The following is a 14,203-nucleotide window of genomic DNA, read 5'->3' as shown; positions in this document are numbered from 1 at the left end:
TAGAGAACATTATGCTGAGTGAGACTAGCCAAAAACTAAAGGACAAATACTGTATGGTCCCACTGATGTGAACCGACATTCGAGAATAAACTTGGAATATGTCATTGGTAACAGAGAACATCAGGAGATAGAAATAGGGTAAGATAATGGGTAATTGGAGCTGAAGGGAAACAGACTGTGTAACAAGACTGGATACAAGAACTCAGAAATGAACAGCACAATACTACCTAATTGTAATGTAATTATGTTAAAACACTCAATGAAGCTGCATCTGAGGTATAGTTTTTTTTTTTTTTTTAAAGGGAAAAAAATTGCTCCTGGAATAAAAGAGCATCAGAGGAATATATTCTCTGCCCAGTAATTGTTACCAGAACCTAATATTTCTGAAAGTCTTATGAATTTTATGAATATAAAGCACTGGTGTTGTTCATGGAAGTGCCATGCCACTGTCTTAGTACCTGCCTTCTTATTTCTTTAGATGCAGTACTTATTTCAGTATACTGTTCATTAAAGGTAAACTCTGTCAATTGAGCACACAATCCTAGCACATTTCAGGATTAATAAATAGCATTTTATGTGCTTTTTGCAACTCATATAGGTACAGTCTACTTATTTCCATAACTTAATTTTAGCCACCTTTTCTGCTAGACATATAAGGGTATTCATTGAACGGTTCAGTCCCTGACTTTACATGCTGGCAATAACCTTTCATCTAAAAATACTGTTATAAAAACTCCGTATATGTCATAAGAGGATTTAGAAAGGGGCCTACATGTATAAGTGATGGAAAAAGTAAAAATAATTTATGTGTAAAATAGCGAATTTGAATGTTCAAGTTTAGTGAGATTACTGTTTCTTGGGTAGGTGCTTAATAGTGTATGATGTGAAAAAAGTGTTTGGTGTGAGTACACTAGCAGTATTCTAGTGTGATACTTTGACACAGTCAAAATTGTAATTTGGAGCTCATTTTCAATATATAATAAAGTTAATTTCATTGGAAAAATAGTTTTTACTCAGTCAGTATTAAAATAATGCTGTTTTAAAAATAATCTTATAAGCAAAAAACAATTTTTCTAGCGCTATTACATTTATGGTAAGTTAGAGTAATAGGACTCAGATTCAGCATTGCAAACATGGCTAAAATGATTCTTATGTTAAAAAAAACATGGGAGGGTGGGCCACGGTGGCTCGGCAGGCAGAGTTCTTGCCTGCCATGCTGGAGACCCTGGTTTGATTCCCAGTGCCTGCCCCTGAAAAAAAAAAAAAGCAAAAAACCACAGGATAAGGGCATCAGAGTACAGCAAAACTAACCTAAATTAAGAATCACTGATAGGGAATAACCCTCGGTTGAATTTCAACATGCAGTATCAGTCCCAGGTCATGTAAGTCTCTTGACAAGCTTTCCTTTTGAAAAGATGGAGTGTTCCATTGTTAAAATCTTTTCTTCTGACTATAAAGATTTAAACGGCTATTAAAGATGTAAACAGTTATTGCAACAACCTTAAAGCATTTGAACTATTCACATCATTCCTTTTAGAATCCAAGGTTTGTCTTTTATAGTAGAAAGAAATATTTTAGTGTAAAAAACACGCAGGCAGAGACCATGTCGTCCAGGCTCTGTGGTACCATGTCCCTGCCGAGATCAGCCCTGGTGGGAGAGCCAGCAATCTCTCTAACTACCCTACCCCTCAGCTATAGCTCTTCAACCATATCACCTCTGCTTTTAAGGGCCCATGGGATTGGATTGGGTCCACCCAGGTCCTGGCCATACCCAGCCTCAGAGCTCATCCCAAGGAGGCAGAGATAAGTTGGCAGGGCTGGTACCATCCCCTGCAGCCTCTGCATCCTGGGCCTGTGTGAGGGACATGCCTACTGCAACCCCACCCCACCCCGGATCTGCACTCCTTGGTCCCCTCAGCTGCCGTGGTGCTGAGCCAGGACCCATCCACTCTCACTGTCGGCACCCAGAAGTGAGATAACAGAAGAGCATCAGGAACACCTTGTGGCCTAGTGAATCAGTGACTTCTTCCTCAAAAGGTAAAAGTTTGACATTCCTAAGAATCAGCTAAGAAAAGCGTCATGAAGACCGTGCAAAGAAGAGCTTGTACATCAATATCTTAAGCTAATTCCTGAACCTGGAACAAGACATGTTTGAAACAACACAAGATGAGACATCTTCATCTTCCTCATGAAGATCCAGCATCATTGCTGACCAGACAAGAATAAATTGTGTGGACATTACTTAGTTTTGATCCCCTGTCCCTTCCCTTTACCTATAAAAACCCTAACTTCAAACTGGTTTTGGGAAAATTCCTCCAGTTCCTTGCAATGTGCACTTGCAATAAATCACCTTCACACTGAAAAACACACACAGGCTTTAGAAAACTAAGATGACTTAGATTTAATTCCTGTTCTGCCACTTTATTGGCTGAATGAAGTTAACTGCTTTGCATTTTAGTTTCCTACCCTGAAATGGAAATAATATACCCATTTTGCTGGATTTGGGAAATAATAACATGTATGTACAACTAGATGATAATTTTTACATTATAAATATTAATTAGAGTCTTTTTGAAAACAAATGGTTATATCTTTGGTTTTAAAGGTAGAAAGAGAAAGGGAAAATGGAATGGAATTAATTGGGCTTTAAGGAATTCTGTGGGGTTTTTTTTCTCTTTAACCAGAAAATATGAGTATAGCAGTCATTTTCTGCCCTTTTAAGAGTTTATTCCTTTTAAATTCCTTTTGTTAGGCCCTGTGATTGTATTTTATTTTAAATTAGGGAAAATTAAAATTTTCAAATGTCATTTATAAATTCTGATTATATAATGATGCATTCTGCTCATAGGACAGACATGAGGTAACAGCATTCATTATTTCTCCACTATTAAAAATTTATAAGATATGTCTTTCGTCTTAAAGGATTTGAAAGTATAAAAATGATAACTTTGTATGTACAGCCAATATAATGCACTAGGTACATTCTACTAACATGTTGCTTGTGTCCAGGGACTTAACAATAAAATAACCTGTTGATGTTCCTGATTTTCTTAATGATCTTCTACTTTAAAAAAATATTTAATATTTCCATTTTATCTTGTTCAGTGCCATAGATACACTAAAGCCTTTGCTGCTTTGCTCATATTTCAGAATCCTTCACTAATAACATCCACATTACTATACTTCCAGAATACTTGCTGGCTTTTTTGGTATGTAAAGTGTCTTACTTCTATATTATTTTCAGAAACAGTTTTGCATTCACATATTTTCACTAAAGGAAGCAGTTTTTCTTTTAACATATTGGAAATAAATGTCAAGTGTGAAAGAATCATTTTCTTTTTTCTATCTTTTACAATCGAATCTGCTCTCGCATTTGTTATTCCTCAAAAGGTTAGCCATTCTAAATTGAAAGAAAGGGAAACAATGACTTTGAAGACGATAAATCTCATATTTATAACTCTTGACCTTGTTCTCTAGCTGACCTTGTAACAAATTCAAGTCATATCAAGTTTCTTAAATTTCTGGACAAGGGTAAGAATTTCCTTTGCTGTCTTATAAACTAAGACTTGGAACTGTCTCAGAGGTAACTTTAATGTCCTTAAAATGTGGATATAATTATAACATGAGCTTGAAAAACTGAATATCATAATGAATTAAATATAAGTTGATAGAAAAATAAAACAATAAAATTAGGCACAGGTAAAATAAAGCCCTCTAATTTTAAGTTCAGATTAGATTATTAAAAGGAGTGACAGGAAACAGTAGGAATACAAAAATTAATGACTTCTCAGGGACAGAGGCTGTGACTACTTTTGAACATAATAGGTTCTCAATAAATATCATACAGGATAGCACTGAAGTGGAAGTCTGTGTATTTGGAAGTGGTTAGCTTTGTTAGCCATTACCTATATCTGATCAAATCAGTAAGTTTTTGCATTTGGTTTTTCAAATGTATAAAATAAAGTTGGACTACATCTGTTAGGTCTTTCTACTTCTTAAATTCTGTGATTCTAAATGTTTTTGAAATCTAAGTGTTATAGGATTGCTTAGAATAAACTAAATCATACATAATAAATGAGGGTTCAAACGCATTTTTTTCCAGAGGTACCAGTTTTCTAAATTCTGTCTCCTCCTTCTCGGTTCTATAGCTTCACACATTTAGACAGAAATGTAGTTTTATCATTTTGTCGTTTGGAGTCATGAAGAAGAAAGTTTAAAAATGATATCTCACAAAGTCTGGATCAATTTAAAGTGTATCATTTTATAGAAACTCATGGGAAGTCTTTGAGTTTCTTTGCTTACCTGGTGATGATTTTGCTCCCAACATAATGTTTATAGATCAAGAGACTTTTTCTTACTCACATGAAAACTAATCTAATTTCATTTCAATCCTAGGACAATTCTGGCACTTGGAACAGATTAACTGTTGGTTCTGGGCCATGTTTCAGTTCAGAGTGGAGACCTTTTATCGTCACTTCCCTACTTCAGGCTTTGTGGTGGTGCTCCTTCTCCTGCACTGAAGTCATTCTGCCTTTGAATTAAGTAGGATCAGCTAGATGGACTTTTATTACTGGCATCTTTCAAGAGTTTTTCAAAATACTGCTAAATCAGGATATTTCTAGCATGTATTTCTAATTGTCAACCAAAAATAAATGTTCGTGCAACTATAGATTCTTTCTATTTAATTTTCAAGCCTTTAGCACCAAGTGATACAGGATATAACATTTTCATATCCCAAAACAGTTTATAGTAATTTTCAATTTGGACTGTTACTCTGAACTCTTGCAGGTGCTGTGCAATTATTTTTGTTATTTTTTAAAATTTTAATGCAATTTTATTGATATATACTCACATGCCTTATCATCATCCAAAGTGTACAATTAGTAGTTCACAGAATCATTTAGCTGTGCTTTATTATCATAATCGGCTTTTTTGTGAAAAATAACATATACAAAAAAGCAATCAATTTCAAAGCACATCTCAACAATTTTGTAGAATAGATTTCAGAGTTTGGTATAGGTTACAAATCCACAAGTTTAGGTTTTGCAATTATTTTTTGTTATTTGTATTGATAGAATTCTCTAAGGTTTATGTTTTTAGTGAATTTTATAAAAACTTTTTCCTTTCTAGTAACAACACTAGACCATGAGTAAGGAGACCTGAGTTTGAGCTTTACCAATAATATCTGTTCTTCTGTTCCATAGAAGAGTAGATGAAATGCCAGGGGAATGCGAAAGTGAATAACATTTACAGGCCTGTCTGTTAGGTTAAGCTATCTGTCCCATTGATGACAGATCCTGGCTTTGCTGAGGGCTCATTTCATTTTTAGAGCTTTGCCAGACAGTTGGTATGCCTTCCCGCTAATGGCCCTCCTGAACGCTTCCCAGCTCAGAAGCTAGTTGGAGAAGTTTAGGCCCTCTAAACAGTGCCAGGCCAGGCTCTCTCTTGATCTGGCTCTTGCTTTTTAACCTGGAGCTGTAAGCATATTTACCCTTACCCAAGCAGAATGCTGTTTATCCTGTCTGGCCCAGCCTCAGCTCTAGTCTGGCGACTTCTAGACCTATCAAAGCTCAAGCATGTTCCTGGGTTCTGTTTATTGTTTAACTAATGTTATTAAGTCCCGGTTGAGTGGCCAGCTGAACTTAGGTGCTTAGAGTACTTTCCTTAATGTCAAATCATTTATAGTCTAACAGGAGATGAGACATATGATTACAAAAATGAGTGGTACAAGCAGTAAGTGCACAAGTGACAGATTGCTGTGGGCTACAGTAAATGAAGGACTTTCTGTTCACCTTAATTTTGAGAACTGCTGTAAATAAAAATGTGGAGTTTTATTCTTATGTTTGAAATAATGGGTTGGTTTACATTTTCAGAAGGGAGACTAAAATTACGATTGATGTTCAGTACAGCTTCATTGCCCGTCCTCCACAGGAAAGATTTCTTGTATTTTCTCTACGTGGAAAGCCAGTTTTACTGTATTTCATCTTTGCATGAATAAGATTGCTGTTTCTATTTCAGATCACAATACATCAGCCATGAAGAAGAAAAAAACATCCATTTTTAATATATTTAGATAAACTGTTTACTTTCAGTGATGAAAGAATAATGCTCACTTGATATCTATTTTGTTTTTATCCTTGGTTCTTGTCAGGGGTGAAAGCATGTCTACAAAGTAAAGTATGTGAAAAGGAGGAAAAGTATGAAGTTCCTGAAGGTCCGAAAAGAAGCAGACTGAACAGAGAACAGCTGGTATTTTTCTTTTGATACTACATTTATTGTTCTTATTATGACTTATTATTATCACCATCAGCAAAAATTGCTCCTGCCCTTTCAACAAGTACAGGTGACTGATTAAAAATTTAATTGTGCTTATTTCAAGCACTTGATTCTGAAAGATGATCATGATGAGCAGTAAAATCCAGAAGGTAATAATTTCATACTGTTAATGGATTTTTGGCATCTTGAACATTCCCATAAACCTTTCAGAATCTGAGGTAAGTCTAAGATACAGGAAGTAACTTGAAAGAAGTCTTACAGCTGCTGCTCGGATTTAGTTACCATATGTCTTTATTGCCAGATATTGCAGTTTTAATGGATAATATTCCATTATCCCATTGATATATGAGTATATTAGGAATGATGAAGAACAATTTTCATAGAAGGGGATTGTAAAACTTTTTTTTTTCTTTTGCAAAGCACACAGAACTATGTTTCATAATTAATTGGATCTCCAGCCTTGACTTAATAGTCTTTTGTACCCTAATCAATACATCTCTGGAACCCGGAAGGCCACATTCTCACTGTGGTGTCCATGGAACCCTTTAATTGGCAATATTTAGGTACCTGAATATGTGTGGACAGTACCGGATAAAGGTTCATAGAAAGATGTTACTCTTGTAATTTAATTAAACTTAACCAGGTGTCCTTGAAGCATATTTCAAATACCCTAAGGATTCTTTTATTTTCGAGTCCCATGAAATATGAATAAACCTCTTGAACAAAGAAACTTCATGAATTTTTGTTTGTTTGTTTTTTATACAAACCATACCTAAAATCTTAAGAGAATGGAAAGGACAGAAAATCTTGGGTGAGGGGGTTGTATGCCAAACAGGGAATCCCTTATTTGTCTAAGCAGTTTTCTTGACCCAAAATAGTTTACTTGAAATACAACTTCTCCCAGCACATCATTACATGGTTTCTTAACTGGTCGTGATTATTATTTTTATTTCCATTATTTATATGGAGTGTTTTAAAATATTTTGATCTGCTTTTAATAACTTTTTTTCTTGTTATTTTAGTTGCCAAAGCTGTTTGATGGGTGCTATTTCTATTTTGGGGGAACTTTCAAACACCATCCAAAAGACAACCTTATTAAGCTTGTCACAGCAGCTGGGGGACAGATCCTCAGGAGAAAGCCAAAGCCAGACAGTGATGTGACTCAAACCATCAATACAGTTGCATACCATGCCAAACCTGATTCTGATCAACGCTTCTGTACACAGTACATCATCTATGAGGATTTGTCTAATTACCGCCCAGAGAAGATTCGACGGGGCAAAGTTTGGATGGCTCCTTCCAGCTGGTTTATAGACTGTGTGATGTCCTTTGAGTTGCTCCCTCTTGACAGCTGAATACTTTACCTAGTGAACATTTCAAATTGAATTTACACAGTTTATGAGAACCCAGCCATTGTGCTATTTTTGATCATTAACATTTTTTACAAATAGGTAGTCATTCTTTTTTTTCTTTCCTTCTGATTTAAAAAAAAACTTTTGCCAGATTACGAATTCATTTTGTGTTTATAACTTAGATGCTGGGATTGCTTTTAAAGGATTTTTTTAGAGCTGACATATAGTTTGATTCATCATGTCTTTCTATTCAAATTATTAGCTATCAAAGATTAGTGAGGGTGTCAGAATTGTTGGTTACATATACAAGTGGTATCATTATTGTATCAGCCTTTTAATGTTTTTTGATGAAAAAAAAGTCCACACTTGGCTACCAGCAAAACTACTAATGTTTCTTTACTTAACAGAGAATACTATCAAATAATTTATGACATTATTATAATGAAAATAGAGTTTCAGTGTGTCATCTCAGGTGTTAAATTCTTCTCTTGTGTACAATTGTCTTCATCTTGCATTGTGCTTATTTAGTTGCTTATAATTTACTTGGGTGTCTGTTCTTAAATTTTTATCTCTTTTTAAAACCTTGCCCATTCATCAGAAAAATCATGATTAGAACTTTAACATTGTTCTTTGGTGGTGAAAATGAACATTGGGCTTATGGCACATATTTTTATTGTATACACTTATTGTTTGCTTTCAATTTGTAACTATGCTTATGATATATATATTATATGGCATTTGCTCTTACACATTTTAGGATCAGTATTTTTAAAAAGATCTCCTTAAACTGGCCAGTTGTCAATCAAATGTCAATAGGTTTAATTAGGAATCAGTCTTTTTCTGGTTGACTTTGCTAGGTATTGCCAAAATCATTTTTTTGAAGGTTTTAATTTCTTCCTCTGTAAAGTTTTTTGTTTTGTTTTGTTTTGTTTTTTTTCAATTTTAGGTAGCCATGAAGGCAGTAGTTGGGGATTAGTTGATTTAGAACAGATTTTTCTAGATCATACGAAAGGCCATAATGCACAGTAAGTCCAGGGGCAGGAGTTGGAAGGGCTTGCCCATCGTACCAAGGCAGACAAGAAGAGTGGACAGGACAGCATCCTGAGCATGGGGGGGCCTCTGGTCTGAATGTTCTCCTTTGTGAATTGACAAGATTATATGTGTTTATTTTAAAAGAAGCAGAAGTCTAAATCATCTTTCCTAGGAGTTGAATTTACTTGTAATTTTAAAGATGTAAGGAGAGAACAGTAATTTGCCACTTTGGTACCCCCTGGACCAAAGAGGACAGTTTGATACCCACTGGATTGGATACCCCTCATTTTAAAATGCTGAGATTCTGTGAAGTTAATCAAAATTAAAGGTGTTTGGGATTCTGCTGATCATTTGAAAATACATTTTACTGTAAGTCTTTCCTTTGACATGTTACTTTCCATATCAAGACTAATGTAATGTGAACAAAATGACATGTGGCTGACCCTGACCTTCAAGGGTGATTCAGATCTGAAACACTATCTGCAACTAGTAATGTGTTTGTCCCACATTTCATTCTGATAGATAATGATCAGCATCAGAGCACCACACAGATCTGAGGGGTTAGTGTCTAGATTAAGTGATTTAAGACTCACTGGGATTTGGGGTGTATTTCTGTTTTATAGCTGATTCTCAGTCACATTGTGTTGCCTCATAGGTCACATTCTTAGACTGGTTTGTATCTCTTTCTCGGATCTGAATTCCCATTTGAGGTGTCCTGCTCATTTTCCTTCACTCGTTTTCTTAGTTTACCCCTTCTCTCTTTGTGTTTTTTCCCATTATTAAGCAGTTTAACTTTGTCTTTCTTTAAATATTTATTTGACAGCACGTGTTTTATGTTAAACTCTTGAAATTTGCAATTGTATTTTCTTTATGGATGAGCTTGAGTTTTCATTTCTCAATCATAGATTTAAGCTTCCTTTTTATTCACCATAAATCATTAAAGTTATTTGTGTTTCCAGTTATGTGTATCTTCTGGTCTTTGTGCATCAGACCACCTAGTAGATGATGAAGATGGAGCACTTGCTCAGTTGAGAGTTCTTATTTTTTTCAGTCAATCCCTAAGAATTACTCTTGGCCTTACCACTTAAGTTGCATTTGCTCTTAGAAATTATGAATTGTTGATGAAACCCAGGGTGCACCTTCTGATACTTGCAAGTTTCTTTAAAATGGTGATGTGGGAGAGGTGGGAAAAGCACTAGACTGTTGTGACTTTGACCTGACTTAAAGGGTTAGTAACTGGCGTCCCAGCCCAGTGCTCCTCAGCAGTCCTGTCCAATCCACTCAGCTTCCCCATCCAGGACAACCAGGTCACTGTGCCTGCTGGATGGCTTGGAGTTTGGATTCAAGACACAGGGGGACCTGACTGATGCCCAGGCTTTGAAATCTGTCAGACTTGGGTTTATATGTCATCTTTTTACAAGTTTATCTGATCCATGTCTTCAGTTATAAAGAGCTAAAATGCTGTTCATTTCATGCAGATGCAAAGACGTGTGAAAGCACTGAGCACATCATCAGTGCTTCCAGGATTACCTCTAATTCCACTGTAAGTAGATAGTTCAGAGACATCTTTAAAAGCAGCTCATTAAAAGGTGCCTTTTGGTAATACAGCTTATCCCAATCCTGGCTATTCTCCTGAATAGTTCTTGCTCTTGTCTCCAACCCCAGCTCAATTGCTGGCTGTTCTTTCTGTCTTTGCATTACCGGTATTAACCTGAACGGCAGCCAGGACCGGGCTAACGTCTCATCTCTCACTTTGTCCATCCCATTTGACTGGTTAAATTTCCCCAAGTGTGCAGCCTCTCCTACCCATCAATTAAAATTGTGATTGATGTTCATCCTTTGAGTGCATTCACTTTCCATATCAAGACTGCTTAGTCCTCTGTGCTTGCGTTACACACCTCAGAAAGTACAAGCCAGGCATCTCTTCCTGTCAGCATTGTGTCACAAACTCTTCCTGCCACTTCAGTTCGGGCCCCTCTTGCTGTATGACCTCGGAAGCCTCACTTTACACATCTCTAAAATAAAAGGGGTTCATCTTTTTTTTACCTTTAGTTCATACTTTGTGAGGCTCTTTAATTTTCATTATCAGTACTACAACTTTGCCAAATTCCCCATTTTCATGCTGCCTAAAATGGTATCTAAATACTCTGCCACGAATGAAATACAAACATCTATTTAGGTTTCCTGGTGTGTCCACCTTTTTAGTTTTTAAATACCATTAAGCTTGAAAAAGTATATCACTGATACACAAAATTTGCAAAATACAAAAACACTAGGAAAAAAATAATCCACGAGTCCAGAGGAAAAGAATGCTTTGTTTGGTTCATGATGTTAAAAAAAAAGGGGGGGGGGCATGTATGCGCCAGTTCTCTGTCTCCATCACACCTAACTGCTATCTTGCTCTCTTGCATTTGAGACATTGAGTTGAAAAATCCACAATCCAGCAATGACAGCTATTTACCTTGTCTTTTTTCCTAATCAGGCACATATATATAGCTCTTATAACTAAGGGATTAAACCATTTATAATATTTCCTGTCTTTTCCTATGTAATTAAATGTTGTTATACATAATTTCAAATGATTGTCTAGCATCCTATCATCAAGATGTATTATACTTTATTTAACCAAATCCCTGTATTGAATATTTGGATTGTTTCCATTATAGATAAACATCTTTAAATTTTGGTCTCCTGGTTGGGTGGGAGAGGTGTCTTTAAAATGTCAAGGTAAGGCAGCAGCTGTCATTACCATCCACAAAATGCTGTGCACACCATACACATTTAAATTAAGACTGGTAGTTACGCTTAAAATATAAGAATTAGAAAATGAGCCTTTAGTGATTGCTATGATTTTCATGAGTTGATCAGGCTTTACATATAAGTTTCAAAACACTATCTCTTAAAGGATCAAAACTAACCAGAAAAGGGGGTTAGGGGATGGAATCATAGACCTTTTTGGTAAAGATGTTAGAGATTACCTTGGCCAAGAGGGCCTCTATATTAAGGCCCAGAGAAATCAAGTGACTTGCTTAAGATTTGCCACTTGGTAATGGCAGGCCCATGTTCCTTTTCCTTATATCACATTATCTCCCAATAAGCACATTGCATCTTTACAGTAAGAGGAAGTGGGTGTAGCTCTAGTGCAGAGGGACTTGTATATTTAATGCCTTTGCTGTTACTGGAGCTTCTCATCTGTCTTCTACCTCAATGAGCCTATTTGGCTGGTCCAGGACATCTAGAAGGGAGAAGGTATCTATCCCACATGTTCGGCAACCCTCATGCCTACCCCAGGAGATTAGTAATTACTAATCAATTACTGCACCCAGTTTTTGAGACAATAAAGGGTCTTATGGTCACACTCACCTCCTGTTTCAGGCAATCATAAGCAATTGGTGCTTGATATTTATAGAAAGCCTGTTGGGTGTCAGGTTCTGTTCCTCACTTGGAGCAGTTAAGTTCCATGAAGTGTGGCCACAAACCTCAAGGGGCTTACACTCTAATAGGCGAGTCAAATATGTAGACATGATTTACAGGTATTGTTTTTTTGTTTGGCAAGTCATGCCCTTGTTATGTCCAGGGGGAACACATGGTTGCAAGCCACACAGTTCTGGGGCATTTTTATGTCAGGACATACTTCAAAGGCATCTACCCTCACCACACATGACACACTTGATAGACCCAACCAATGTTTGCTCTGAACATAATCAGGTATTCCTTGAAAAGGTATCTAAAACTCATTCTTAGGACGAGGTGAATTAATATTCACCATGTATGCACATAATATTTTTTAACTTTTTATTTTGAAATAATTCAACCTTGCAAGACAGTTGCGAATGTAATACAAGCCCCATACAGAGGACACCAACATACCCCCATTCCACAGATAACCAGATCCACCAATAATATTTTGACATTTGCCCATATTATTTTAGCCATCTTATCTATCATCTATGTCTATCCGTCTGCTTCCCTCCCTGCCTCTCTCTCTAACATTTGAGAGCAGGTTTCTCATATCATACTCCTTGAACACATAGTACTTCTGTGTACACTTCCTGTGAAAAAGGATATGCACTTAGGTAATTACCTGAAGTGCAGTTACCAAGTTCAAGAAACTTAACCATATAAAGCTTGCATTCTATATTTCAATTTTTTCTTACGTCCCAGTAATGTCCTTTTGAGTCTTTTCTTCTTCATTCTTAGATCCCATTTTATATCATTCAATTGTCATTATCCCTTTAGTTTCTCTTTTTTTAATTAATTTTTAAAAATATGTATGCAACATAAAGTTTCACATCCCAGCCTCTCCCAGGCATTCCATTCAGTGGGATTATTCATATTCACAACATTACAGTGTCCTCACCACTGTCCATTACTAGAACTTCCCCTTGACCCCAAACAGAAACCCTTTACTCATTTTACATTAGTTCTCCCTTGCCCCTTCACCCCATTCTGGTCATCTGTACTTTCCGTCTCTATGAATTTGCATATTCTCTGATACTGTCTTTATGGTTACCATGGGGCTTAAATTTCACATCCTAAATCTATAACAATCTCCTTTGCTTTGATCCCAACAGTGATGGTTATGTTCTGGTGTCAACTGGGCCTGATAATGATGCCCAGTTGTCTGGGCAGGGAAGCACTGGCCTAACTGTTGCTGCAAGGATATTTCGTGGCTGATTGATAAACCAGAAAGCTGGTTTATTAAAGTCTCAGTCATATGATTGCATTTGTGTCTGATTACATCTATGATCAATTAAGGGCTTGCCTCCCACCAATGAGATCATCCAATCAGCTGGATATGATTTGAGCAGTTGAGGACTTTTGAGGAAAAAGAGAGTTTTCACTAGTTTTCAGCCAGTGAGCCTCTTCTGTGGAGTTCATCAAGACCCTTCATCAGAGTTGCCAGCTTCACAGCCTGCCCTCGAATTTTAAACTCTTGCATTTCCATGGTGAGAGAAACCTTTATAAATCTCATATTTACAGTTATCTCCTCTTGAGTCTATTTCTCTAGAGAACTCTGAATAATGCACCAACCTAACCTCAATAGTGTACATTAGCTATGTCCCTATACCCTTTTTAAAACTTTTTTTATTGTGAAATATAACTTATAAAGAAAAAAGCAATAAATTTCCAAGTACATTTTAACAAGTAGTTATAGAACATATTTAAAGTTTGATATGGGTTACAGTTCCATGATTTTTAGCTTTTCCTTGTAGCTACTCTGAGACACTGGAGACCAAAAGAAATATCAATATAATGATTCAGCACTCATTTGTTAAATCCTATCTTCCCTGTTATATTCCTCATTCTCTTTTTTTTTCTTCTTGGAATAACATGCATACAAAAAAGCAAAAATTATCAAAATACTATGCAACAATTAGTTGTAGAACAAATTTCAGAGTTTGGTATGGGTTACAATTCCACAATTTTAGGTTTTTACTTCTTGCTGCTCTAAGGTACTGGAGACTAAAAAAAATATCAATATAAAGATACAGCACTCATACTCTTTTGTTAAACCCTACCTTCTCTGTATAACTCCACCA

General features: G+C 36.1%; 1 protein-coding gene across 3 annotated transcripts in view; it reads left to right on the top strand.

Moving 5' to 3' along the window:
* The window catches only part of BARD1 (BRCA1 associated RING domain 1), a 120,226-nt gene extending 110,608 nt beyond the window's left edge, over positions 1–9,618 (top strand). For all 3 annotated transcript variants that reach the window (XM_077155036.1, XM_077155035.1, XM_077155037.1), the window contains 2 exons: positions 6,152–6,249; positions 7,299–9,618. In XM_077155036.1, coding sequence (XP_077011151.1) covers positions 6,152–6,249; positions 7,299–7,631 — 431 coding nt within the window. In that variant the 3' untranslated portion in view covers positions 7,632–9,618. The remainder of the gene's footprint in view (positions 1–6,151; positions 6,250–7,298) is intronic.
* The last annotated feature ends 4,585 nt before the right edge of the window (positions 9,619–14,203 follow it).

This window comes from Tamandua tetradactyla, chromosome 3, assembly GCF_023851605.1.
Source record: "Tamandua tetradactyla isolate mTamTet1 chromosome 3, mTamTet1.pri, whole genome shotgun sequence".
NCBI classification, from domain to species: Eukaryota; Metazoa; Chordata; class Mammalia; order Pilosa; family Myrmecophagidae; genus Tamandua; species Tamandua tetradactyla.
This window is presented reverse-complemented; position numbering and strand designations above follow the sequence as displayed.